Here is a 27351-nt window from a genome sequence, read left to right on the forward strand (position 1 = left end):
AGATGGTTTAAAGGGTTGGAGAAACTGCCCTAGTCCCAGGGCAAGGAGTACAGTGTAGGGGGAAATCACCCTTGGACTGATACAGGAGGAGACAGTGAGGTTGAACACATTATCCTTCTAATTAAGGAATAACTTCATTAGGATGCAACTATTTCCCAAATTAGGTATAACTCACTCTTCTTTGGTGGTGAAAAGATTGTGCAGGAGGGAAGTAGGAGAGAGGAGAGGATGAGCAATTGTGACAAAGGTCTCCCTGATATGCCTCAGAGGGGAGAGAGGAAGGAGCTCTGGAGAAGTCCCATGTTTTTTGGGGAGTAATATTAAATCCTCTTCAATTCTGCTGCTCTGATGATCTCTGCTTTCTCTAAATGTATACGTTCTCTTTCAGGAAATGCCAGGAAGCTTGTCTGTAGCTGGTGGAGACTCAGAAAAGAGCAAGCTGCAGCCTTGTGTCTCAAAGTGTCAGACAGAAGGACTCGTGGAGTCCAGGGATGGTTAGACTTCTTGGAGTCATGGAAGCATGGGTTTTCCTGTCTGAACAAAGCCCACTAAGTCTTGTAAGATGAACACCTTGGTGAGCCAATAGGACTTTTTAAACTGTGGCTGTGATTCAGAGAGGCATTAAGCACACCTGATTAGGAAGCCTGAGAGTCAGTGACTGCAGGGCGTGGAGTCTTATTACCTGGCCTTGTGCTCGGTGGGATAAGGACCCCGGGGTTCAAAAACGGCTCTGTTTACGCCCTTTATCCCCTGACTCAGGGCTGTGGCTGGGGCACACCCCATACCTCTGATCATCCCTTTGGAAGGCCCTCCTGTGCCTGTGGGGCTTTGGGGTGGTGCCAGTGGGTGTAGGAAGGAGCAGCGTGGGGCAGGCACAGAGGCGGCTGTGAAGCCAGCCCTGGCACAGCAGGCAGGTTGGCCGGTGGTGCTCGGTGGGCAGGTGGCAGCCTGTTACAGATACCAGCGTGGTAGTTGGAGCAGTTGCTAGCTCATCTTGAATGCAATCATTGCAATGTTTTATATAATGCACGGAGCAAACCAGGAGGGTTTCTGCGTGCAGCTCTGCCTAACTGCAACGGGCAGACATGACGCATTTGGAATTCCATCAAATAATCTTAAAATCGTTTCTTCTCACCTTCAAATTAAGGATTTAAAACAGGTAAAATGGGAATATTCATCAGTCTTGTGCCATCCTCAGTCCTTAATTAAAACACTGAACTTGAAGGTGCTTCCCTTTGTATCCATCCAGATTTAGGAGCTATGGTAGGTGGCAGTAACGTGCGTGGAGGGCAGTCCTGTCAGATGCAGGTCTGGCCTTTCACGTGGTGCTAGGTGTTTACCTTTGAAAACACCAAAAGAAACCTGCAGTGCAGTGTGGTTTAACCATGTTTTGTGAGATGGATTTCCGTGCAGGAACAGGGGGTGCTCAGAATACCATCGGGGTGGTTTAATTTGATTATCGATGTGTTCTTGAAACATACAGTAATGTCTAAAATGTAAGATGCTTGAGTCTGGGGTTTTCTATCTTTTAATAACAAAGTTAGGCAGCCTTTGTTCTTTCTGGTACAATTTTGACCATCATGATAGGAAATACAGCTGTAAGTGACTGTGTTAGGTGTAAAATTCTCAATTCCTAGTTTTCACAGCCTTAATTTCTATACAATTGTTACGTTCTGCTCTTGGTCTCTACACCAGCAGTCTATTAATGGGTTGTAGGAGACTTAAAAAACAGTTATTCTGCCTTAAAATATTTTGCCATGGTCCCAAAGACCTTTGTGAAAGCCTAATGGAAGCCAACGTGGCCTCTGCAAAAGGCCACGCATTCTTAGAGTTCATCTGCTTTGCTCCAGGCTGTTTGCAGGGTTTTATAATCCAGAGTGTTTGGAAATTCTGAAAGTGCTTTTCTCTGCTGCTCTCTTCCTTATCATTAGAGGGTCTTGGAAAATGGAAGCCAGAAATTCACAACATGATCAAAATGTTTTGCTCCATTAGAATTAAAGGTAATGTTTTGTTCAGTCTGGAGAGGAAAAAAAGCTAGTATGGAAAAAAAAAATCAATGAGTGGTTAAAATAGAGCTGTTAAAACAGCAACACACAGACAGCCTGTGTATAAATATAGGCTAGCTCCGTAGCAGTGTTCTTATATGGTAGATTTGAGTGAAGGAAAAATATCAGCCTACTCGCACTCTCTACGAGCCTGAATGTTGGTTGTTAAGGTCTGATGCCATTTGTTTGATGTCAGACAAGGCTGCATGTTACACGTAAGTCATAATGACTTTTCTTGTGTTTTTTTTGTAGGGACCTACCTTACCAGTGTGAGAAGAGGATCACACAAGCATACTGTGGATTTTTTATCTGTACATGCTACTTGATTATCATCTATCTTTTAATGATTCTCTCAAGAAGAGAGAAGGATCCAAGAAAAAACATTGTCTTCTGCTTGAGAGCTGGCTGAATTTTATGACGCCTTCTGGAGATTCTACCTGGACCCTTAGAAACAGAGCAGCTCGGGCTGCATCTCCTGATCTGCAAAGCTCTCCGTGTGGAATACAGTAACCACGTTGCCTTAAATCAAACCGTATGCAAGTTGCACTAATTGTTGTAACTGTACTGCTGATACCACTCCCGACTTCGCTAGGACTTCCCAAGCCAGTAGTTTCTCATGGGGTTTGAATGTTTTCAATCGACATTTGAGTGTTTCTGTTAAATTTGGTGTGGCTGTGAAAAGTAGGGGTGGGGGTGTGAGCTTTCTGCTAAGTTCATGGTGAATTTCGAAGCCTCACTTCCACGTGGGATCCGTGCTATGGCAGCAACCTACAGGCTCATGGTCACAACTGTGAACTGCTACAGCAGCGTGGTGATAGACCAGCACTTCCAGCACACCGTGCATTACTGCACAGGCACTTGCCAGGTGTTTAAGCAAGGAGTCACGTGTATAGTTGCCCACCACAGTGTGTGTGCTGAGCTCAGCATCCAAGATGCCAACCAAGACCATAAAATTCCTGTTTCTGAAAACGGGCTTACCTTGCCTGGAAATGAGGACTATCATCAAATTCTCCCAAATAATCCAAGAATCAAAAAGGGCTCTTCAGTGCAAGCTTCTAGCAGTTTAAAAGACATTACTGGTGAGGCAATAAATCTTGCCAGTGGTAAAATAAAGGAATTCTCCTTTGAGAAACTCAAAAACTCTTCCAGTCACGTGGCCTACAGAAAAGGAAGGAAAGTTCGGTCAGAATCATTCAGCAGACGATCATTTGATTTTGACGTGATTTATGGGCACTTCAGCAATGATGAGAACTGCCCTCCCTGTGGCTTTTTGCAGAGTCCTTCACCTGTGGAGAAATGGCAGGAGAGCAGCGATGCTCCAGAAGTCAGCATGAATCCCGTGGTTCCCTTCTCACCTCATTCTTTCTCTGAAGAAAACTTCATTACCCAAATTTTGGAAAAGCACAAGCTGGATGGTTCTTCTGGCGGAGATATTAAGGTGTGCTTAGACATCTTGCTCAAGTGCTCAGAGGATCTGAAAAAGTGCACCGACATAATAAAGCATTGCATCAAAAAGAAATCTGCAGACAGCGTTAGTGGAGGCAACAGCAGCGATCCCCTTGCTAATTCAGAAATGATTTATATGAATTTGATGACGAGATTTTCTTCATACCTAAAAAAGCTGCCCTTTGAGCTCAAGCCACCTGGGCACAAGGAAGCTAGTGACTTGGTGGAATTAGTTAACTGTCTGCATGGTTTGCAGCAAACTCCCTTTTCCCCAATATTTGGAGATGAGCAGCCACCTAGGTATGAGGACATTATTCAGCTGCCGTCCTCAGGCACGGTTCCTCTCAGAGCAGCAGGCGATCAGAGTGAGGTGACGGGCACCTCTCAGTCCAGCCAGGCAAGTACTGTGAGCTTTACCTCAAACTCCCTTCACGGCATCGCACAGGAGAGCAGTGTGAGAGCTGGGAAAGATGCTTGTGCTCTACCTCAGTTACCGGCCACAAGCCCTTCTGACTGCACGTCTTCCGCTGAGGCTCTGTACATTGAGGAGGAGTCGGATGGGGAAAGAGCATTAGGGAAAATAAAGGAGAAAGGGGATTGGGAGAGCTTAGAGCGCAGCTACCAGCTCTCTGGTTGTTCAGACGCAGGTGCTGATGTGAAGCCAGAACATGCTGGAGTGGGAAGCGAGCTTCCCCGTGCTCCTGAGAAACTTCTAAAGCCGCTTTCAGATTCTGTATCACGTGGTTCCCAAGCTGATGGCTCCAAAGGGGAACAGACGTGCAGGATAGATAAGGATGAGATAGATAAACTGCTGCTGGACTTGGAGTGCTTCTCACAGAAAATGGAGAGTACTTTTAGGGAACCCCTAAAGGAGAGTGAACCTGCCCGTTTGCAGGCGCTTGGCTGGCAGGGTAGGCCGGTACTACCTCTGGCTCTTGAACCCAAAAGTAAACCTGTTGACCCTACTTCCCCTCTGTCAAAAATCATGGAAAGCAACGGCCATAAAATGGAGGAAGAGGACAAAGTCCTTTTACTGCGTATTCTGGAAAGCATTGAGGACTTTGCCCAGGAACTGGTGGAATTCCAGACAGGCAAGGGAAGCTTGTCCAAGGAGAAGGAAGTGATGCAGATTCTTCAGGAAACATTAACAGCTCCTCCTCAGTCCATCCTCCCGGGGCAGAAAAGCTGTGCTGGGGCTGCTTCCAGAGACTCTGTTCCAGCTTTGATTCAGCAGGCCCCAGAAGTGATTAAGGTAAGAGAACAAGGCTTTGACTGGGTGATAGAACAAACATGGGAAAATGTGGAAAAGAAAAAGTTACAGGTGCTAAGTGATTTGTTGGATGCTGCAGTGTGGAATAATGTGCTCATCCAGCAGTAGTAGTTATTTAAAAACAAACAAAAAAGGAAACAAAACCTGAGCAAACAAAGTGGCCCTGACATTTCACCTTTAACCTTGTCCTGCTGGTGTTTCTGTAGGCTGAGTTTGCGTGTCGTTTAGGTAGGTTTTATAAAATAGAGAATTTTTCAGCTTACTACTTTACTCCTGGGAGCAGGTACTGGTCTGGCTCTCACCAGCGCCATGAGAGCTGGATGCTCCACCTCTCCCTTTCCCATCTCAGAGCAGGCTCCAACAACTTTCTTTGTCCTGCCTATCGCTGGTCCCTAAAGAGAGATCCTCACTGGCACAAAGGTCAGGATTTAGGAAGATTTATTATTTTCCCCTTCCTGTGTCCCCAGTGCAGTTATTGTGGAGTCTGCGCAGCATGCCTCTCACGTGAGGAGCAGGTTTGCCCAGCAAAAGGGTCTTGATGGGGGCTCGCTTTCGAGGGGAACCAACGCTGTCTGCCCAGTCCTTTGCTTTTGAATGGAAAGTGCTAGTACCAAATTCTCAAAACAACAGGGTGCTGAAGTCCCAAATGCATAGAAAGTATAAAGAGTTTTACTTTCCAAAATGCACCTTCCACTTACATGCTTGAGAAGGTGTCCAGATTAGCAGTGAGCTTTCGTAGCTCCTTCCAGCAGGACCATAACTTGCATGTCTTTAAAACAGTTTGTATGCCTGAAAATGCAGGTATTTGGTGCAATTCTGAAAGGGGGAGGGAGGGAAGAAGGGTTATTTAACCAAAATGATACAATTGGGGTTTATTATTTGTTTTAGACTAGGTACTTTTCAAGTGTTTCTGATGTTTCTCTGTACATCTTTGCTTATGGAAGACAGTAAGCGTAACCTTGTCTGATATCTCCAGCAAGGCAGAAGGGCTTCTTCCTCAGAGTGCAGAATTAAGTGACTCCAAAAGCTCTGAAGTCATCTTTTAATAGCTACTCTTGCCTTGAGGTTTACGAGGTTTTTGTTTAATCTTGTGAACTTGAAACACAAATGTTTGCTCATGTGTGACACTGAATTTTGTGGCTGTTCTTCTACAAGACTTGAGAACTGGATACGCTTACGCTGTCTATCAAACAGCTTATGGGGCTGGTCCCCTATCGGTTTGTTTCCCTCCTCATCCACACGTCTTGTGTGTGTGTGTTTGCTCCTAGCCTGCCGTCCGCAGCAGCGCTACAGGAGCTCCTGCTGCACGCTGCAGCTCGGCTTTTGCTTTGTGTCGGTGCCTGGAACCAAAGCTCACAGAAGAAAACTGTCCCGGGGACCCAGGGGCCTGGGCTGAGCGCTGTGCACGTGCTGCCAGTCCCCTGGGCAGTGGGTTGGCCCCTAGCAGGATGGATCCAAGGCCCCTGCACTGCTGCTTCTACTGGCCTCGCTCTGAGGTTTGCTGTGCTTTATGTAGATGTGGTCGTGGGTGCAAGGCCCTCTCCAGGTGTAGCATGTGGGGAACCCCTGAGTCTTGCAGCTAACTGGGTTTGGCTGGAGCTCCTTGGGGTTTCCGATCGGTATGGCAGGTGTGCGCATCAGTTTTAGAAGTATTTGTTGTGTTTTCTTTCATAAAGCCGTTATCAAATAGCTATACAGGCACACACACACAAAACCAGATCTAATATTGATGAAAATGCAGTGCAGTTTCATTGATGTGGGCTGTGACAGTTTTAATATCCCTCAAGCAAGGAAAAAGCAAAGGGGAAGCCACTTCAGCCCAGACTGTTTGCTGGCTCAGACTGGCCTATCTGAGTTGAAATCTGGGCTAACTTGTATCAGCAACAGACTTTTCCCTTTATCATAGAAAAACAATGATGCTCATCCACACAGAACAATAGAATTACTAGCTTCTTTGCTTTCAGAACCCAAATATTTAGAAACTAGGAAATGAACACTCAAGAAGTCCATCAATTTTGCAGAGCCCATAATGAGCGCATCACGCTTCGTCCAGGCAGGCCAGGAAGCTCGGCGTGCTTTTAGGCTGTCCAACATTTCCCATTCTGAGATCCAGTTTTCCACTGCTTATCTCTAAACCGACTATTTGGTTTAAAATTTCCTGTTCTGTGTGCTGATCCTTTTTATACATTGTTTTTGAAAGAAAAGGCTCAATGAAAGCAGGTCAGCTGTCTGACTAGCTAAAGGATAGCAAAAAAACAAAACACACCACCAAAATACAACAAGTGTTTGCTAGCCTGAGAAAGACTAGCAAAAAAAAAAAAAAGTATTTTTCTATATGTTTTGCCTGTAGATAGGAGAAAGGTAAGGAGTGAAGCCTGGCTGGCATAGCAGGTGTGAGGGAAATGAGACCAGCTCGAACCAGCAGGTGGTGAAGAAGTAGAGGTTGGGCTGGCCCCATCTGCAGCAGTGCTGGTCCTTGGGGCTTTTGGGGAGGTAAAGGGGGTTACCTTTTGAGGCAAATGTCTTATACAAAGCCCTTGGAAAAGTCAGTGGTGGAAGGTTTTGACCTTAACCTCTCCGTGTGCTGGTTTGATGAAGTATTTGAGTTTGGGTAATTAATGCGTGCGAAGTACCTAGTGCCACAGTAAAAGTACCCTAGAAAAGTCTGTAAGAAAATCACAAGCTCGTTCTGCTTTCAGAATCAAGTTTGGGTAGTGCAAGCCCCTGCTCCAAGCCCTGCCCATGCCTTTTATTATAAGAACCACTGGGTGAAGTTTGTGAATAATTTTGGGAGCAGGAACCACAACAAGGGTTCGATGCTAAAAAAGGCCTCTTCTTTAGGGCCTGCGGGTGGGGATCCCATGTCAAAGGCCTGCTGAGCTGCACTGAGCCAGAAGGAGCTGTCCTGCTTCCTATTTCTCTCTTCCCCTGCCTTTCCGCTTCCTATTGCAGGGTTTTGAATCTTCCTTTTTACCACACCTGGTGCTTGTGTGCGAGACGCTGCGATAGCAGAAAACGAGCCCCATGTCTGTGGTGGGACGGGCGCTGCAGCTGCCTCTGGGCAGGGGCTGCACCACGGGGAGCAGAGGGGCTCAGCTTAGGCTGTCCCACAGCGTTGTCCTGAGGCCACACACCTTGCTTTTAGACATCAAAACGTCTGTTGCGTGCCTCAGTGGGTGGCCTGAAGAATGCTCTGAGTGGAACGAAAGCTGCTTCGTAATCCTAGAAAGTTAAGGCTTGGGGTGCTTTGTCTCGCAGAGCAAATCACGTGCTTCTCGAGGACTTTGGGTGGGGAAATTAACCGTAAAAAGTGTCTTCTATAACACCACGGTGCCTTTAGCTCCAATGTTAAATAATCACATTTTCTCAAAATGCATTCACTATATAATGGAAAACTTACTGGGAAATCAGATTTCTTCCTCATGTGTTACAAATAGTTCTGATCAGATGTTAGTAGCACCAGTCAGTTAAGCTGCATGCACATCTGCGCTCTTCTCCAGCATCAACTACTCATGCTTTCTAACCCCAGATGGTAACAAAAGACTTTTTTTATTTGTTTGGTAATAGTTACTGAAATAAATGAAAGCAGTAACTGCATCTTAAAGTATCTTGGAATCAGAAATGACCAAAAAAGAAAAAATAAAAAGAAATGCGGTGAAATTAAAGAATTAAAAGAACCAACACTAAACATGCAGGGAGATGTTTGAAGCACGTGGGCTAACTTTGTAATCAGGACAGATACAAGCTCTGCTTGCACGAAGTTGTGTTATCTTAAAGTGGGCATCTGAAGGTAGTTGAAACAAAGCCTCCTGATACAAGATGAGTTTTTCAGCCTCATTGGCTCTAAAACCAACAAAGAGTTATGCTGTTGCTGGAGAATTTTAATCTGTTTTGAGAACGTGTGGAGCTGGTGCTCTTCTTGGCTATACAGAATGGATACATCAGAGGCACACGGGGTCCAGTTCTCATCCTCTTCTGTTGGTGAGGCTCGGTGAGACCTTTCAATTTCAAATACAGGATTTGAGTAAAAGCAAGGCCAGAACTGAGATGTTCTCTGTTATTGGGTTCAGAAAGAAACCTGGTGAAGTAGCTGGGACTCTTAAAGCCAAGGAAGGAAAGCAGGCTGCAGGACTGTGTGTTTGGCATCTTGTGGGGTGAGAACTGGACGTAGGTCGCTGCTCAGCGCTGTTGTCGTGATAGGTGAGGGAGAACACGCTTGTAGCAGGCCAGGACAAAGTCAGAGCTGGAGGTCTGCTTGCTTAAGGTCACGGAGAAAAAGAGCAGATTGTCTCCTGGGAACTGCTTTGCATTTGGCTTGGGGAGCAGCTTTTGCCTCGTGAGAGTTATGGAAAAAGGGAATAAAAAGGATGATGTGTTTTGATGTCTTTAAAAACCCACTTTATTTAGAGCCATTTTAAATGCCTGAGCTCATTATCCAAGATCATCCTTATGTGCTCGTTTGGTGTTGGAGAAACCGGCTGATTTGCTTTTTCCAGGCAAGAAGGAAAAAGTGATGTTTCCTGAAAATTACAGCCTTTGGTGTGGAGCAGAGCTCGTGCCGATCTGCCTCATCACCTCGGAGGCAGGGCCCTCAAACCACCAGCATCGCGTGCGGCTTCACTCCGGCCGCGTCTGGCTGATGCAAGTTCGCACCTCATGTTTCAGCGCTGAAGCACGGAAAGTAGGAACTATTGGGGAAGATGGTATATTTAGCCCCTTCTGCAGCCCGTCTAATTTTAGCACCTTGGTCGTGGTGGTGGGTGCTTCCTTTCCCATGCTACCCCTGGCCTATTACAAGCCAAGGACAGATTGTCTGTCATGCAGCCAGCAGGGAAATAGATTCTGTTGTAGATCATGTTTCTCAATTAAAGTATTACAAGAAGGCAGAAGATCCTGGTGGTACTGAAGGATACGTTGAATATCAGGTAAAAAAGGGAGGTCTGGCTTCAGGAGCGAGCCACAATCTCCAGATGTTGTCTTGCTGAAGAGAGAGAAGACCTAGCATGCTCCTGCGGGAAGCCGTTTGCCATTTCGTGCCTGTAAAAACCCAAACCAAGAAAGCAACCTCCGGGGTTTGACGTGGTCTCCTGCAGAGTCCCCGTGCCCCTTCTGGAGCGGGCACCAGCAGCTTAGGAGCTGAGCAGGATGATGATCAAGGAGCGTTCTCTGCGGAGGGACCCAGACCTGGGCGGGGAGCTGGCTTTCCTCGCGAAGGGCTGCGATTTTGTTCTTCCGTCCCGCTTCAAGAAGAGGCTGAAGTCATTCCAGCAGGCCCAGGTTTGAGCACTTGGCATTTGTTTTTACTTTTTTTTTTTTTTTTTTTCTGTTGCTTTGTATTTTTCATTGGATCAGAGAATCAAACTGTGTCCCCTCCAGGCGTGTCTATTTGCAGCAAGTTATTTGCAGCAAGATACCAGCAGGTTTAAAAATAAACCTCCCAGGCTTAGAGCGCACAGTTAAAGTGTCTTTGTAAACAAGGGGAAAGCGTAATGGCAAGGGCAGTGATTTAACAGGGAGAAACAGCCGAAGGCTGTTAGGTCTTCCCTGCATTTTTGTAAGAAAAGCCCAGTTTCTGTGTGATTGCTCTGAATGTCTCTTGTTGCCTGTTGGACAAGCCCACTTTCTGCTGCACCCAGGTTGGGCGCAGAGCAGCCTGCCTGGCTTGGGAAACCTTTTGCCATCACAGGGTGCTTTGTCGGGCTGTTTCCTAGGCTCTGGGGGGCTGTGATTGAAGGAGATGTAGCCGAAGAAATGGAGACTGCACCAAGGATCGGTTTCTTGGGATAATCCCAGCTTCTGTGCTCGCTTTCGGGGATGGCTGGGGAAGGCTGGAGTAGTTGTGCTAGGACAGCAGGTTGGCGGGTAGCCACCCCTGTAACGGGGGTCGCAGTGTGCTGAAATCCCCCGTCGTGAGCCTCGTCCCTGTTAAGATGATCGGTGACCTGGTGAGGAAGTAAAAAGGTGAAATTACCAGCGGCGCAGCTGTTTCCTAAGAAACAGCTCTTAAAATAGCCCCGGAGGATCTTGTAGCATGGGGCACGTTTTGATTCCACGGCTTCTGGTGCCAGGTGAAAGTCAGTGTATAAGGTTAATCTCTGCAACACGCTTCTTCACTCCCTGGGGGAGAACTGCATGAAGCAGTGAGGGGCGGCAGTGCCTTCCCACAGCACCAGAACCACCTCAGGGCACTGTTAGGGTCTGGGCAGGGAGAGCTGAGGTCCCCCACAGGCCAAGGGGGAGGCTTGGCCAGCCTCTGGTGGATGGGAGCTCGGCCTGGTGGGACACTGGAGGCATGAGGCGAGTGGTTTGGAAACCCAGCTGGGTGAGGCCATGAGGAACCTGACCGAAGCTTAGGGCTGGCCTTGTGTCCCTGTCCACCTAAACCCTTCTGTGGGCCTGCGTTGCTTGGTTTGTTTTATTGGGGTTTTTCTGCAGTAGCGCTCTGCTTCTGCTGGTACATTTACGATTTACAGTAGGAAAAAATTGCATCCAGAAATACCATTTCTCATCGCCTCTCCCCTTCTGCAGGAGCCGCAGGGACAGAGGCAGCAGAAGGGTGCAATGGTGGGGAAGGGCTTCAGGAAAGGAAGGAAGGGAAAGTTTTGGGCTGTTGATACAAATCAGCTCTGGGGAACCGCTGATCTCCGAGGATGGCCTGCGTCCAGTTATCCTCCAACTTCAGTAAGGCAGGAACAGCAAAAATGAAAGGAGACATTAAGTCAGCCCTGTGGACTGTGAGTAACCAGGCTGAGTCACTGTGCCCGACAAAGAAGAGGAGAGAATCTCTTCCTGAAGAAAGCAATAAACGGGTCGGCTTATCCTCCAGGACCCTGCTGGAGGTTTGGAGCCAGGAGAAAAGAAGAGGAAATATCTGAGCCCTCGCTGCGATGCCGCTTCCTCGCGGAGCCGTGTGCTGGGCCCGGTGCTGCCGGGAGGCTGGGGGAGTTTCTGGGCTTTGTGTGCGTGGTGCAGGGAGGCCGTCCTGCTGCCTGCTTTATTTGTAATGCAGATGTCACTGCTTCAGCCTGCCCAGAAATACATTGTGTGACTGGCCAAAGATAACACAGTGGATAGACGGATGTTAGTTAGGGTAATTGAAACCGTGCTATAAAGCAGTGTTTAAAACTGGTTTGTAATGTTACTTTCCTTCTTAGGAAAAAAAAAAAAGCAATTGGTAGCAGAGGTAAAGGATTTGTTGTAGCATTTGTAGCTTACTGCCCTAGTAGTCCTTCTGAAAATGCACATCCCTTTTGGAGAGATGTTCCACTAAGCAAATAGCATTTATGGTTAACTTCTGGAAGAAGGAACCGTTGTTCTTTTTTCTTCCCCAAGGAATTGCCACAAAGCTCCCCCATATCGCTTCCTTTATTTTTTCACGAGTGACTCACGAGTATTTGTCATTAACTCCCTGCTGTGCCCATAGTGATTGACATTGGGATGTATCCATTCTAGAAACATTTTTCCAAAGTGATTTTTTACGGGGGAAAAAAGTTGCGAGGTTGTCCTGGGGAGCAGTATCATCAGGAGCTGGTTGCTGCTTGTTGTTTTCCTTGGTGCTGTAGATGGCTCAGTCTTCAATAAGAAAGAAGAAGACAAAGGCCAGAAATGTTCTCCCTTTCCATTGCTTTGGTAGGATCTGAAAAGAAGCTGTTTGTGGGCTCTGCCTCCACCTTGTTTGCCTTGGCCTGGGCAGGAGTCAGTGATTCAGCCTTCCTGGGAAGGCCGGCTGCTGTGTATGAACAGGTTCGCTATTTGAGGCTTAGCAGCATCCCTGTCTCTGTCCCACAGGTGCCGAACCTCCTGCCTTGGCTTGGGGTTGTCGGGAAATTCACCTCGATCCCGGGGGGCTGGCTTGCAGCTTCTGCAAGCTGGTGCCAAACCTTGCTGAGTTGGGCAATGCCTGGAGGAAAACGGATTGCCCTGCTCTTCGGAAAACGGGGCTCGGGGCAACGTGGACGAGCTGTGGTAGAGACGGTCTGCTGGAGGCTGTGGCACGCAGCATAGAGAGTGGCACGGCGCTGTCATGGTGATGGGCTCGGGATTTGCCTTCAAAGGAGGAAATCCCATTTCATTAGTCTGTAAGGGAACGAGGACATGTTGGTAAAGCAACGAGTCCTTTGGAAGAACAATATGTTTCTTTGGTTTCTTCTGGTATGTGGACGTTTTTGTTAGGTTTGAGTCATTTCTTAGAGTTGGTCCTGGCAGCTAGCGGTGCGTGTCTGCGTGTGAGCACTAAACCTGCTGCTGAGACGTGGCTCTTGGAGACAAGCTGGCGTGAAGTCCTGTTAGAGGAATCAAGTGGCAGGAGGTGGCACCGCGATGCCTGTTCCAGCTTTGCTTGGTGGGAATGCAGAGCGGTAAGAGAGCAGCAGGAATTTCCCCTCTGCTGGAAGCCAGGAGGTGAAAACCACGGAGCAGAGCTGGGTCGTGGCTGAAGCTCACCAAACAGACGGGGCAGGTGGGGTGGCAGCAGGCTGTAGGAACGGAAGCAGCCATGTGCCTGTGCTTCCTCCGAGCCAAATCACCAGCCCCACCGAGGAGCCAGAGCCCAGTCTGCCACCCCGCTGCTTCCCAGGCAGTTGGAGGCCTCTTGTAAAGGCAGCAGAGGAGAATTTAAAGAAATGCAAGCTCCAGGTGAGCGTAGAGCAGTTACAGTACAGAAGTCTGTTTGGGCTGGTGTACGTGTGCAAGCACACGTGTTCCTGCTCCTGAAGTGGGATGGCATTTGGAAGAAGGAAGAGGTCCTCCCCATTTAAAGAAAGAGCAGTGGAGCAAAGGAGTGAAGAGAAGGAAAATCCCTTGTTCTGTGGTTTTACAGGTCTTTGAAGAACAGATTGTGAAGTATTTTAAACTTCAGAGAAAATGGCTCAGGGAAGCTCTTACAATTCTCACTTCTTCAGGCAAACCCATGGCAAGTTGTGTTATTCAGTATGTGTTAAGAAAAGCTCCAAATATCTGGAAAATTATAAGGCAAAGAATTTAGTCAGTTCATCATATACATTCTTATGCATTGAGTGAACCTAGACTTGGCTACTTTATCCTAAAACCATTTTGTTTTGAAATATCTAGAATAAATAAACTGAAAGCTGCAGCTGTATTTACTTGACTGTTTCCTTATTAGCCTCTTATCACGTATGTTGTTATATTAATAACAACTCTTGCATTTGAACCGTTGTGCAATAGGCAAGCCTATTGCCTCCTCCCAAGAGAGTGTGTGTTTGTGGGGGAGCAAGGATTTTTTTTAATCTCTGGGCATTCCAACATCTGAATTCTGCTGCTTATATGGTGACGACTTTAAAAATGTGAAAAATACTAATTAGGAACAGACTGTGGTGCTGTACTGCTTGTGGGGCAAAATGATAGCACAGGGCCCAGCATATGGAGAGACAGCAAACACTGTCCATGTTCTCTGGTAGTACTGGATTGCAGAGTATGTTCTCCTGTGGTTAAATTGTGTATTATAATCCACAGCTACAAGCAAAATGCACAGATCTTATGCAAAAACAGCCTTAGCTGTGATATATCCTAAATTTTCAACTTTTGACATTGCACTAATTTCTAAATTTGATACTTAAGACATATATTTTTATCCCTGTGTTATAATTTAATTGTTGATGGTTTTAGATTTTTTTTTTCCTGGTCACTCAGAACACAAACTATTTCTCCTCTTCTATGTGTTTAAAAAAAAAAAAAAAGTATTTGTTAATTATATTTTCAGGTTCAAAGTAAACAAGAGAAGAAACCTGGAACTTCATCCCCCGTCCCTTTGAACTCAGTGGTTAGCCCTTGTGCTCTCCTGCCTGTGAATAAAGCCACCAGCAGTACCCCTTTGTCCATAAACATTCCACGTTTCTACTTCCCTAAAGGACTTCCGAATGTCTGCACTAATCATGAAGAGATCATTGCCAGGATTGAAGAAGCCTTTACAGAGTTTGAGGATGAGAAAGCAAACATCTGTGAAATGGGGAAAATTGCAAAGGTAACAGCTCCCTGGGTTTCTTTACTTTTTGGAGAGGGAGAAAGAATGAATCTGAAGCTATTAAAACACTTCTTCTTCTCATTCTTTAGTGAAAAAGAACCTATATTATTTTGCTCTGAAGGTTTTTTGTTTTTTCTTTTAAATGAAGAAGATAAAAATAATCTCAGTTAAAGTGTCTGTGGGAAAAGATTGCTGAGTGTCACGCCTGATGTGTACGCTCCATCTTGCTGTAATTCACAAAATGGTTCTTTCAGGTTTCTTACGAGATAAAAATGTATTTGTTTTCCTGTTTCTCCATAATTATGCTTAAATGATAGCAGAAAATTAAGTGCCTCTGTGGCTTCAGATAGTATCGATTACCCTTTCTGTGGCTGGCTGTCCCCCTAATCTGGACATGACCTGTGTACACTGTAACAGCATTGCTTGAGAAAGCAACTTTCAGCCTACGCCACCTCGGACACAGCCGAAGAGGGAATGCTTAGTCAACCCTGATGCACTGAGATGCATATGTTCAATATCCATAATGCACGTGTCAGCAGACTTGGCGTAGCTACAGTCTGCTAATGAGTTCCTGGCTTCAGGGAACAAAACACAGCACTTGTGTGGGAGCACGGTGCAGATGGGCTGTTCTATTTTCCTCTCCTTTAACCATAGTTTTTAGTAATGCTGATCTAAAACTGGCAGTTGTCAGACGCATCTCATATGTTCAGCTTGCCCTGTGCATGAATGCCTCCCTGGCGCTGCAGGTTGAGCAGTGATGTTCTGTCCAAGGGGAGCACTTGTTTCCTCAGAAGGAAGCTTTTTCCAGAAGGAGAGACTGGGGTTTGGTTTGTGTTATGTTTGCTTTTAGAGGAATCAAGTGGCGCATTTGTAAGCCATCTCATTTACTAGATGAGGTTGAATAGGGTTTGTGGGGAAAGTAGAAGGGGTTAACTCAACAATTTCTTCCAAACATTCTTCCTCCCATTTAGTCTGACATCCTTCCCACCTGCACCCTGCCCGATCAGCGGCGCTCCATCCAAGGTCTGTGTTCTGCAGATGTTCTGATTCCTTGGCTGGAGCCGTACAGGTGGCTAGCAAGATCTCTGCAGTAAAGCAGAGGCTTCTTGAAGGTATCAGCAACTCAGTGTTTGAAGTAATTTTAAGCCTGCTTTTCTGAGGCACTAGAAAGCCCAAAATGCATGAGCTTTCACTGATTACTGCTCTGAAAGCTACCCAGATAGAAATACTAAGGCAGCAGCTAGTTAAAAGGTCGTGTTTGGGCAGTCCTTCTGCTGGAGTTGGCCACTTTCTATTTGTGCACTCATTTTTGGTTATCCTGCTGAGATCTAGCAGCATTGGGAAATGGGCTGTTCAGGGTAAAAGGCACTGCACTAGAAGCTATGGGACTGGAATCACTTCACCTTCAGATACTCAGTTGTTAACTGTCTGTGATGAGAACTGGAGTTCCCTTGCTGTCAATGAGAAGTCAGCCCATACAAAGAGCGGGTTATCCCGTTATCAGGTACATCAGCGAGGTAGCTGGTGTGAGTGGTCTTCTGGAGGTGCCTCTCCATTTGCTTTGCTAAATAGTTAAAATCAGAACTTAAGAGCTTGAAAGAGTCTCTGGTCCTGACAGGATGTATTTCTCATCTGCCTACAAAGGCACGCAACAAAGTAGAATGTTATGGGTGGATTCTGAACCATGGCACACAGCAAAAAGCTTTTGGACTCACCTGTATGCCATTACTGCTTCATTTCCCATACGTGAAAGTATGGATTTGGTGTATAAGCAGGCTCTGCTTGTGACTGCTGTTGTATTCCTCTTTGTTCCTGTGTTTCGTTACAGATTTGTGGCTGCCCACTCTACTGGAAAGCACCCATGTTCAGTGCCTCAGGAGGAGAAAGGACAGGATGCGTGTCTGTACACTCATTTGTATCTTTGTGGAGAAAGTGAGTGTAACAAATGCAGAACTCCCTTTCTTGAAAAAGGAAAAATTTGCCATAGATGTTTCTCTGTTCTTCTTCTTCCACCATACTTTTCAAATCTTTGTCCGTTCTTTAGAGGAAAATAAACAGCTTAAAGATCTCTGTCAGCTTAAGTTTCCTTCCGTATAAATTCCCAAACACTGATTTTCATGCTGCATCAACAAAATTTGCATGAGTTGTATAGATGATGAAATGTTGTTCTGGTTGGCATATAGAATATATTAACAGAGTCCCAAGAAATGTCAGATATTCAGAGATAGCTGACAGATGTCAGTGGTTCTTGGGTATATTTATCTGATGCCTTGTTGATTTGCTGGTGCATTAAGTGAGTGCCACGTAGGAATGGGGAGAGGAAAGCTGTTACGGGGCAGGAAGAAGGATTGTGAAATAAAGAAGCACCACACAAGTGGACCAAACTAAGCTTTGATAGTTCCTACCTTCCTCAAGCACACTGTTTTACAGTCAAATCTGTGTGTTTCGATAGTTGTTTCCACATACCATTGTCAAAGCTTCTTTTTTCATGTATCATGTTGGGAGTCAGAGGTGCAAGATGGAACAGACCTGTCCTCTTGCCTAATCTTCTCCCTCCAGGGCAACTTAATCTTTGTGAAACACCTGAATAATATCTCCACCTCCTATCCGGAGACTTCTATATTTTAATGTAATGATCATCCCTCAGGTTTTTTGAAATAGTCTTTAACCCTGAGTTTCCAAACTATTTCCTGTGATAATATTGTTAAAACATCTTCTAGTTACCCTGGCAAAATTACAAAAATATTAGGGATGACTGATCAGTAAGTGTTTTTTTTGACACGGATAGTATTTTTTTCTCTCTTGGGTTCCTGCAATTACTTCTAATTAATCCTTCAATCCCTCACGTATGATACCACATATTTTCACTTCCTCTGACTTGTACATCCTTCAGATATTTGCAGACTGCGGTCACACACCTTTTCTCTATTCCTTTAATCCATACCATTTACAAGCCTAATATTTTCCTCACTTTAATTTCTGTTTTAGAAAGATTTTTTTCCCCACTTTGTCCTGCCCCCCAGCAGTTGCAAAATTACTTCTGGAAATGTGATACTCAGAGATAAAAGTAGTGTTCTTTGTAAAGTTGCACTACAACTGCATGAACACAGCCGTAATTTTAAAACAGGAATCTGTAATCACTGAAGTCTATATTTAAGCATCTTAGTAAGTAACCTAATTTTTCAAATTGCTGTGTGCTTCCTAATCTCATTTGAAGTCAATAGGCATTGCTAGGTGTAGAACACTTCTGAAAATCAGAGCTTTTAGTTTGGCACTAAAACATGGCTTTGGAACCCATTGTTATGTTGCATGATTTATAAATTTAAAAAAATGAAAAGCACCTCTTTTCTTCAGCTGATTTAGAACGTATCTGTTAATTGGCAGCATGAAACAAATGTGCAGCTGACAGAATTGTTTGTCAGCTACTAGTTTTTGGTTTTGTTTTGTTGTGTTTTTTTTTAGTATCAGGCCCGTTAGTGTGATCTCTGCAGAAAACTAGAGGCGTTTCAGCGCTATAGTTCAATGTTTGTGTCCCTCTCAGTTCTCAACCCTGCTCACTCTTTCATTAGGCTATTCTCCGTGACTTCCTCTGCACAGCAGCCAGTCATGACATAATTAATAAGTGGTGCTCATTCCCCTTTTGGGGAGTGATTTTTCTGGTTCAAAAGTTAGTCACTGCGGTTGGACAGCATCTTCAAATAATGAAATGCATTAAAAGATTAAATTGGGAAGCACATCTGTTACGGCATCTTATTAGGTTGGTCATCTGGACTTCAAATGAGGTCAGTGAGCATGCAGCATTTTGAAAAGTCAGGTTACTTCCTAAGGTGCTGTGGAATCAAAATAAGAACAGTCTTCAGAAAGAAACGTCTTGTTTACCACAGTGATGGTAATGTGAAGAAAGCTCCACAGAGCAGAAGTACCGTGGTGCTGCTGAAGAAGCAAACTGATACTAGTATTGAGGTCAACTTTGCATAATACATATTGAAAGTGTATTGCATAACATGTGATAAGGCTCTGGATTATCTGGCTGTGATCTGTGATGGATGCAAAGCAGCTGGAGTAACTTTTCATCTCTCCTGCAGAATCCTACGTAACTGCCATGATGATGCATCCAGGTTCACCTACCTTGTAGCGAAGCCTAGCTGTGACTACCTTGAGCAGGAGGACTTCATCCCGCTCCTTCAGGTACATCAGCTGCTCGGCAGTGAATTGATGGGGACAGGGAGCAGTGTTCCTTTTGTAACTGTTCTATTCTTGTGTCTTTAAATGTTTTCTAAGGATACGCAGACCTTTGGTTGAACAGCACCTGGGTGGGTTGCTTGACATTGCAATTACAATTGAATTGTAGAGCCAGGCTATCAGGTGCAATATCCCCTGGAAATCTGTGCAGAAAGTTTTGCCGTCCCAGTTGCTCTGTGTGTGCCTCTGCACCTGTTAGTACATAAATTACACTGATGATACCTTTCCTAATATTCAGGCTAAGGTCTCCTCATCCTGATTTCATTTCTTCCTGATATTCAGGCAAAGCTCTATGCATCCTAATTTAATTTCTTTCTTTCCTTCCCTTTAATTCAGGTGTCATATTTTTAACAAAGCAAGTATGAAAGCAAAGTATTGTGGCCATTTAGGCAAGCACTGGATAGATTTATCTTTTTTGTAGTTTCTCTGTAAATCAGGTCCATCTGCTCCTCTGATTATCTGTTGATACTCTTTTGAAGCCATTCCATAATATTCTTAGATTTAACACACTCTATTGCCTTCTGTGCAAAACCCGTGTTTTAGTTGCTTTACTGGGGAAAGATTTTGTCTGTACTGGACGTTTGTGTCTCAGACAAGTTTAACTGGGACTGACGGGTAAATTTTCTCATGTTACTTCTCACCTTTTCTCCACTGGGCGTATTGCCTTTCCTGGCTGATAGCAGCTCTGCTTCTTAGCTGCTGGCTCAGCCAAAGGCGTGTACAATCTTGTTTGTCAGTCAACCAGAGACTAGCAATATTATACCATACGACACCATCGTATTAGACGTCAAGTTAGACTGGCCAAAACCTGGTCATATTACACCCCTAAGGGCACTGTATCTACTCTATCCCTTTGCCACGTCATGGTATAAACAGAGCAAAATTCTGAACACCTCTTAAGGAGTAGAGGAGTCAGACATACCAAAATTACACAGACATTCTGATGCATATAGGACCTGAGGTGATACATTCAAGATCTGAGCAGTTTCTTTACGTCTTTGGTCATGCATTTCTTGGCAGATTTGGCATCACGAGTGAGTGTTTGGCTTACAAAAAGCTGATCTTGAGAAAAACAAATCTCCATACATTATACAAGTAAATTTTGGAAAAGCATTGCTCACATCTGTGTGCATTCTAAGGTTCATAAGCGCTGTCATTGTTGTGGAGGACATGAAAAGCAACTTTTTTAGCCTTTCAAAGAAAATTCATTTCTGACACTTATCTCTGACAAATATTAATATCTTCAATGAATGGAAAAATGGTTTTGAAGAGATGGTTGCATGGTAATCTAATTTTTTGTCTCATTCACTAAAAATGAGTTTTCATCCTCTCACTAACTCTCTTCCTTTGTTTTTCTGTCCTTAAGTAAATCAAAATGGCCCAACAGGTGCGTATTGCCCAGAACATGTATTCTACTTTTACTTCTAGAAGGTTCACTTTATAGATTAAAAGATATCATTTCATATTTTTTTTGTTAATGCTGCAAATACTGTTTCAAAAATAAGCAAAAGTATTGGTTTGTAAACCCAGTAACATCTGAACATTAAGTAAAAGGAGAAGAAAATGTTTCATTTTATTTGCTCTTGCAGGATGTGGTAGAAACGCATCCTGGCCTGACGTTCCTGAAGGACGCTCCGGAGTTCCATTCCCGGTATATTACAACGGTAGGCTGGCTTCTTTGATCTCCTGTGACACTGCTGAACCAATTCTCCTTTGTTACTTGTCATTGTGCCCATCAGCAGATCATTCAGTTACTTAAAAAACTGTGTTTTTCATATTGCTAGCAATGAGTTTTGTTAAGAACTACTTCAAAACAAAAAATTATTCAGTCTGTGTCAGTCAAGTGGTCAGTCAAAAGGGTAATGGTCATTCTTTCTGGCCTTAAGCAAATCTTTAAAAACAATTTTTGGCCTTTAATCATGATGAAGGAACATAAGAGTGGTCCTTCTTTGGTCTTCGAGAGCTGCTAAGTTACCCCTAGTTCTGCTGGACTGACCAAATATGGGAGGTCTCATGTTTGAAGATTTCTGTCATTTAGGCACGGAGAATCAGATTGTTCCATGGTACAAAGCATCTTTTATACCAATGTCCGTCCCTCCTGCGTCTCATGTGCCAGAAAGCCTGTCTGGTCTTTCTGAACTGCTGAGCTTTTGTGACTACTGTTTGTTGTTCTGTAGCTTTGTTCCAACGTTGCAGTAAGGAGTTAGACTTGTGCTTTACCTGAATAAGTTTCCAGGATTTTATTTTAAGCCTCTAACTTGTCTCATGTTGGGTATGAATATGAATAAAAGGTATAAATATAGGGTGTTTTATCTCTGCAGTGATAACAAATTCAGATAAAGAAAGGCCTAAAGAGAGCTGCCTCCTATTGGCTTGCCAGGCTCTGCGTGGGGGCCAGCTGCACCACGTGTTGGCAGCTGAGAGATTACTGGCAGGCACAAGCTTGTCCCTTTCCTGTAAAGAGCAGATGGCAGAAAAACACTCAGTTGCTCTGGGCATGTCCTGAACCATCACACTAATGTTTTATGAAAATCTTTAATAAGAAGCAATTTCGAATGTCTACATGTGCCTGAATACGACAGTGAACACCGGTGTATTGTCAGCACCTTCAGTCCCCATGGAACAAGGTACCTTAAGCATAGTACCTGGTCAGAGTAGGTGTGACAATGTCCAGGAGATGATGAAGGCACACAAATGGGTGAATTGCTGTAGTTTCTGGACCTCACCAGGTGCTGTGCATGCTCTGGTCTGAGAGATCAGCCGTGTGAAGCTGAGGTTCTGCTTCAAGATAACTGAAGTCCAGGCTGCTACTAAGAAGAGCAACATCTGTTCCGTTCTACAACTTCCCTTGTGTCTGAATGAGGTCCTATGTGACCACCATAAATTTGGTCAAAGAACTGTATGCTTTGTGTGTACATAAAGCTCTTCAGTGCTTCTTGATTCTGCTCATCTCCACTGTGCTTCCTTACTTCAGCTTGAGAGCCTTTAGAAACCCTTATGCACAATACTCTGACAGTGGTGGCCGTCTAAGCTTGCTCTCAGGCACCCAGGAAATGATGGTGCTGGTGTTTGAGGTGGATGGTGTGTGGCAGCAAATCTTACAAAGCTGCAGTGTCTTTTGCAGACTCCTCACGCTGGCAGGACAATGCTGTTCTGGGTGTCTGTGCTGACAGACACGTTCCTTCTGAGCTCTGTGTTTGGCCTTGGCCAGATCACTGAGTTGGAGCAGAGTCAAGACCTCAGGAGATACAGTCCACTGGGTCAGGTTGTTCCCATGTGGAGTGACAGTACGTGGCCCACTGCAGCAGTGGCTCTTCTCTCTGACACCAGGAATTCCTATTTCTCACATCTCCACCCACAGACAGTTTGGCACTTCTGTCTTTAATGTCATGAAATTCAGCATTTCCACCGGGAGGTAATGAAGGAAACAGCTTTGTCCTTGGATTTTGAGACTGCTTGGATCCTTTCAATCCCTTCAAGGTAGAGTGCCTTACACTTATAGTGACAGTGCTGTATTTGCTGCAAGAGCAGGAATTACATTTTATTTTTGTGTTGCAGACGAGGGCCATAAGGAGACACTGGCATTTGTGTTCATTGTTGGATACAGCATCGCTTGGTTGAAATCACCTGAGAGTAAGCTAACAGTCTAGTATGGATAAGATGTTTCAAATTCTTTGTTTTGCCTTTTTTTGCACCTTTTAGAGGTGCCTTTTGGATACAATAAGCTGTACTTTAATCTGCATCAGTATATGCGAGCTGTTGTATTGCCAGCATACTAAAATACTTGTGTTTTTTCAGCAGACTTCTGAAGCTGGTGAAGATGGCGCAGAATATCATGAGACATTTAATATGAAAGCTTTAAAATGCGACTTCTCCCAGAGTGTGCAAAGAAAGCTCAATGTTAGCACTGCATGCTGTTGCTGAGGCAAATAAAAATAACTTGGAAAAACTTCCTGCTTGTTGAAAAACGCTCAGCTCATGCAGTATTAACAATTTGAATGTGGAAAGTGAAGATGGCCTGCAGGGTTTAATAAAGCCTTGATTTATTTTTATTTGTTTATTTATTTATTTATTTTCCCAGAATGTTGTTGTTTCCCTTCTGTGGGAGGACTGGTGAAAAAGTCTAGAACTGACCTATCAGTGGTTTTGGACCTGGATGTAGATTACGTGACAGGACTGGGCAGATAGGGAAGGGGCTTCCCCTTCTGAAGGCTTATGAATTTGGAATAAACAGCCTTCCACACTGGGCAGAACAGAGCCGGAGTTATGGCTTTCAGTAAGGTCAGAGCTGCTGAGCAGAATTGCTCATAGCAGCCTGCGCCTGGGGCCTGGTTTCGAAGCTCACGGTGCAGCTGCGATCATGCAGCTGTTGCTCTCCGTGAGAGACAAAACAGGGAGGCCACAGGAATTGATTTTCTGTTACAGCAGACACTGGCTGTGGCTTGAGTGTTGCAGATCATCTCAGGCTGTGTGACAATGCCCTAGGATGTTTTTGAAATGCTTTTGTTGTTGTTGACAGCTTTGTCTTTGTAACTTGACAAAGAGAGAAGCAATGATACTTTATGCATACATAGACACTCTGTACTACCCACTGAAACTGGACCGTTACTTGAATAATAAAACCTGCACTGAGTGACCAGACATGGTAAAGAAGACATTTTTGCTCTGTATGCCTGATGTATGAGGAGAGAGCAGAAGACACATCTTTATCAATCTGATCTGATAGAAGAATGGTTTCTTGCATGTCACTAACATTGTGTTGAGGTATTTTGTTGTCTTCTATTAGCCAGCCAGCAGAGGAAAAGAAAAGTGTTGGTAGTTAGGGGGTCCTTTTTCTGTTGTGGGACTTTTATTTCTGAGTCCTTGAAATGGTGTGAGAAGCCTGTATCGCTGCAAACTGCTGCAGACTTGACAGGTGTGGTACTGGGTCGTGTATGAGGAAAGACACTCTTCAGCCACTGAACTCTTTGGCAACCTGGAAGCAAAGGCCAAACCAAGTTCAAAAATAGTCCAGAATTGCAGTGGCTGCCAGTGGCACTGAAGAAGAATGAGACAGCTTTTTAATTGTTTAAAAGTGGAAAAGACCCCTGTCGTTACCTAGGCTGAAGCCTTGCATTGCATGGGCTATAGAACATTGCTCAGTGATTGCTATAGTTAGGATGTATTTTTTTTTTTTAATTGAATTGACACCCAACTTTAGAAAGACATCCATCCTTGATTGAAGATCGTGCTGTGTTTCTCTGAAAGTTGTTCTGTTGGTTAATAATTAGGAGTACTTATTAAAAAAAAAAAAAAAAAGACTCGTGTCAGTCTGAAGTAGGCTGATTTCAGCTTCTAGTTTTGTATTTTAAGGGACAAAAAGTTCTCCTGCTGTCCCATACCTCCCTATATCCCTATGTAGGCTTCTAAGGAGTGGGATAGCACATCACGATACCTGTTGGTGCCTAAGTTGTCTGCTAGTTCTCTCATTTTGAGATACATTTTGAGACCTCAAATCAGTCCTGTTGCTCCCAAAACTATTTGTGCTCATCAATGTTTATTGCTTCACCAATCCGTGTATTCAAAGCAGACTGTTAGCAATGATCTCATACTTGTTTCCAAATCTGTTCTGAACTAACAACCTGTCCTCGTGTGACTGAGTCAAAGCACGGCCCTTAAATGGTGATAGCCCACTCAGAACTATGCTTAGGCTCAGAAAGAAACCAGTCCCAGTCTATCTGTTAACTAGATTTAATCCCTTATTATATCCATGTTTTGTAAAGTTAATTTTCATGCTGGAGTAGCATGTGCTATTAAGGTTTACCAAAATCCTAGGATAAAATGTCAACATGTCAGAGACATCACAGGTTTGTTTGCGTTATGTTTTGTTGACAAGAATTATATTCCATAGACTTCAGTGCTGGTAGTCATTAATTTTGGTTTCTAATTTCTCATGTTGAAGATGTCATATTAGGGCGGTTTATATGATCTCGTTCACACTAAGTTTATCCTTGTATGCACTTGTTCATACCCTTGCATTTTCCCTGCTCCATGTTGTTGATGCTTGGCCTGCTAACAAGGGGTGGACCAGGGAGGGTTCAACTTGCTCTTTAGGTCCCTGTGAGCGCTCAGCCTCATACTGTGCACTGTTCCCCTTGAGTTCTCAGGAGCGTGTGCACTCCCTGCAGTGCTTTTTATCCACTTTCCTGAGAGGTAGATCAGTGGAGGAGTTGAGTGATGTAAACACATCCAAGATAAATGCAGCCAGATAATCTCTATTGATTACTTTGAGTGGAGCCACCAAGAAGGTGAGGCATTGTTACAGGCACAATAGGTCAGACAACACTTGCTGCTTTCATCTACATGTCCTGTTTCCTCTTCAAAAGTCCCGATTTTTTCAGAAATGCAGAACGCTATCTGTTGAGATCGTGGGAGCTGCAGTGCCTAAAGCGTGAGAAACTGTTTGAGTGATTTGTCTGCGCTTTGAACATATTACTTGACATAAATAATGCATCTGCTTGCTCAAAGATGTGAATTAAGAGCAGAGAAAATATTTGCAGGGTGGAAATGGATAATACTGTTTCAGAAACAAATGTTACTTTCAAACTGCATAGTGAATTAAGGATAACAGCATGTACAAAAAAATAGTTTTCAAAAAGAGGTCTCCTTAGGATGAGTGAATAAACCAAATAAACATTCTCTTTCAATTCCCTAACTGCTGTGTTTAAGGACTTGGTTCAAAGAATGCTGTTTATGTTACAGGTTATACAGAGAATATTCTACACAGTCAATCGATCCTGGTCTGGGAAGATCACTCTAACAGAGCTGAGGAAAAGCAACTTCTTGCAAGTACGTTGGTTTCTGCCTGAAGAAGATGTAGAATGCACAGGTCCCTGTGTTCCTGCTCCCGTGTGCTGTGTAGTGAGGGAACAGCCTGGCTCGTAGCGAGGTGGGCCAAATGATCAGTGCCAGAATCAGGCCAGAACTGGTGGAGGAGTTGTGCTGGAGTCGAGATGAGAGGAATACAAGAACCAGAGCAGCCGAGAGGGTACTGACCAGAAGATGTGCCAGAAGGGTGACAGCGTGCACCCGCTTTGAAGCTATGTCGGCAGATTGGTTCTTGGCTCCTGATCTAGCCAAAGAGGAAGGGAAGCAGGACAGCAGTGCACCTATGTTAAGTGGCTCGTGGAGCAGCCAAGAATAGCTGGTGGATTGCCTATGATCTGTGGTGGGTAGGACAGCCAATTTCCTGCCTCTCTGCTGGCAGTCAGCCGCCTGACAGTTGGTCAGGCGTGTTGTGCTGTGTGGTTGCAAGGCTGTGCATCTCAGGATGCACCATCCAGTTCGTACTGATTTCTAATTCTGCAGTAGGCTTCTCCAGAAAAACTGACAAATGAAGCATGGCACTTGTTACAGCCCCTGGGATGTAGCAGAGCAGGGGGTGTTGGACAAAGGTTTCAGGATAAGGGTCTCTGTTCTTTGTATATTTTGCCCAAAAGAGCACTGGGGTAAAATCGTACGAGGCTGCTGAGCTCCAGCCCAACCTAAAAAGCCATAAGTCTTTAGGCTGAATGGTCAAGATGAGACACAGCTAAAGCAGTGAGATCTCCCTGCTGCATCCTGTTGGCCCCTTCAGACATAGTGTGCTTTCTTGAAAGCCTTGGGCATGAATTCATGCTCTGCCGCCTTTCAGACCTCTTCTGCACCACTGATCCCATCAGCTAGTAATCAGTACTCCCTTCAGTCCTGTGCCCGTCCAAGCCTCAGTGCTAGGGAAAGGACAGGCAGGGGGGTGCCACAGGTGAATGTGGGACACCCTCCTGCCAGTGGGAAGGTGGAGCAGAGGGAAGGACAGAGGTAGCTGTAAAGTGGGAATGAAACAAGGATGTTGTCACTAACTGTTTCTTAATAAGATATGGTAACAAACATCCTGGTTGGAAATCTGTCCCAGTTAAAGCAGACTGATTCCTGTCAGCAACAGCCCAGGACATTCAGTGTGATTGCCTCCTTCCCCTGTCCAGGCGTGCACACTGGGATGTGTGCAGTGTCAGGATCAAGACATATCTCAGTTGCTGTGGAGAACTCTGGATTTGCTGTGGTAAATGGCTCTAGGAGCCTCTGGTACAGGTCAGAGATAGTTCACAAATAACGGATCCCAGCTGAGAAAGCAGTTGTGTTCTTGTTCCTCTGCGTGACTCTTCGCTATAGCTGAAAATTAACAGGAATTGTTCATAGGACTGGCAAAAGTATTCTACACGTATGCTAACCAGGATAGTCAAGCTAGATGCTCTGTGACTGCCTGTTAAATATCACACACAGCAACAAAATCTCCTGCAGTGGGAAAGGCTACGTTTTGGATTAGCTCTCAGAGCAGTGTTCACCCAGCTTCG

At 44.8% G+C, this 27351-nt stretch overlaps 1 protein-coding gene across 6 annotated transcripts in view; it reads left to right on the forward strand.

The window, feature by feature from the left end:
• The window catches only part of PPP2R3A (protein phosphatase 2 regulatory subunit B''alpha), a 52586-nt gene that overhangs the window by 11393 nt on the left and 13842 nt on the right, over positions 1-27351 (forward strand). For 5 of the 6 annotated variants that reach the window (XM_072042771.1, XM_027464015.3, XM_038183494.2 and 2 more), the window contains exons 2-7: positions 2298-4743; positions 14480-14740; positions 16569-16672; positions 18826-18928; positions 20572-20646; positions 25724-25810. In XM_072042771.1, coding sequence (XP_071898872.1) covers positions 2761-4743; positions 14480-14740; positions 16569-16672; positions 18826-18928; positions 20572-20646; positions 25724-25810 — 2613 coding nt within the window. In that variant the 5' untranslated portion in view covers positions 2298-2760. Of the gene's footprint in view, positions 1-2297; positions 4744-9544; positions 10039-14479; positions 14741-16568; positions 16673-18825; positions 18929-20571; positions 20647-25723; positions 25811-27351 lie in introns of those variants that run through there. The other variant, XM_013099351.5, reaches the window with a different exon arrangement.

Source organism: Anas platyrhynchos, chromosome 9 (assembly GCF_047663525.1).
Source record: "Anas platyrhynchos isolate ZD024472 breed Pekin duck chromosome 9, IASCAAS_PekinDuck_T2T, whole genome shotgun sequence".
Classification (NCBI taxonomy): domain Eukaryota; kingdom Metazoa; phylum Chordata; class Aves; order Anseriformes; family Anatidae; genus Anas; species Anas platyrhynchos.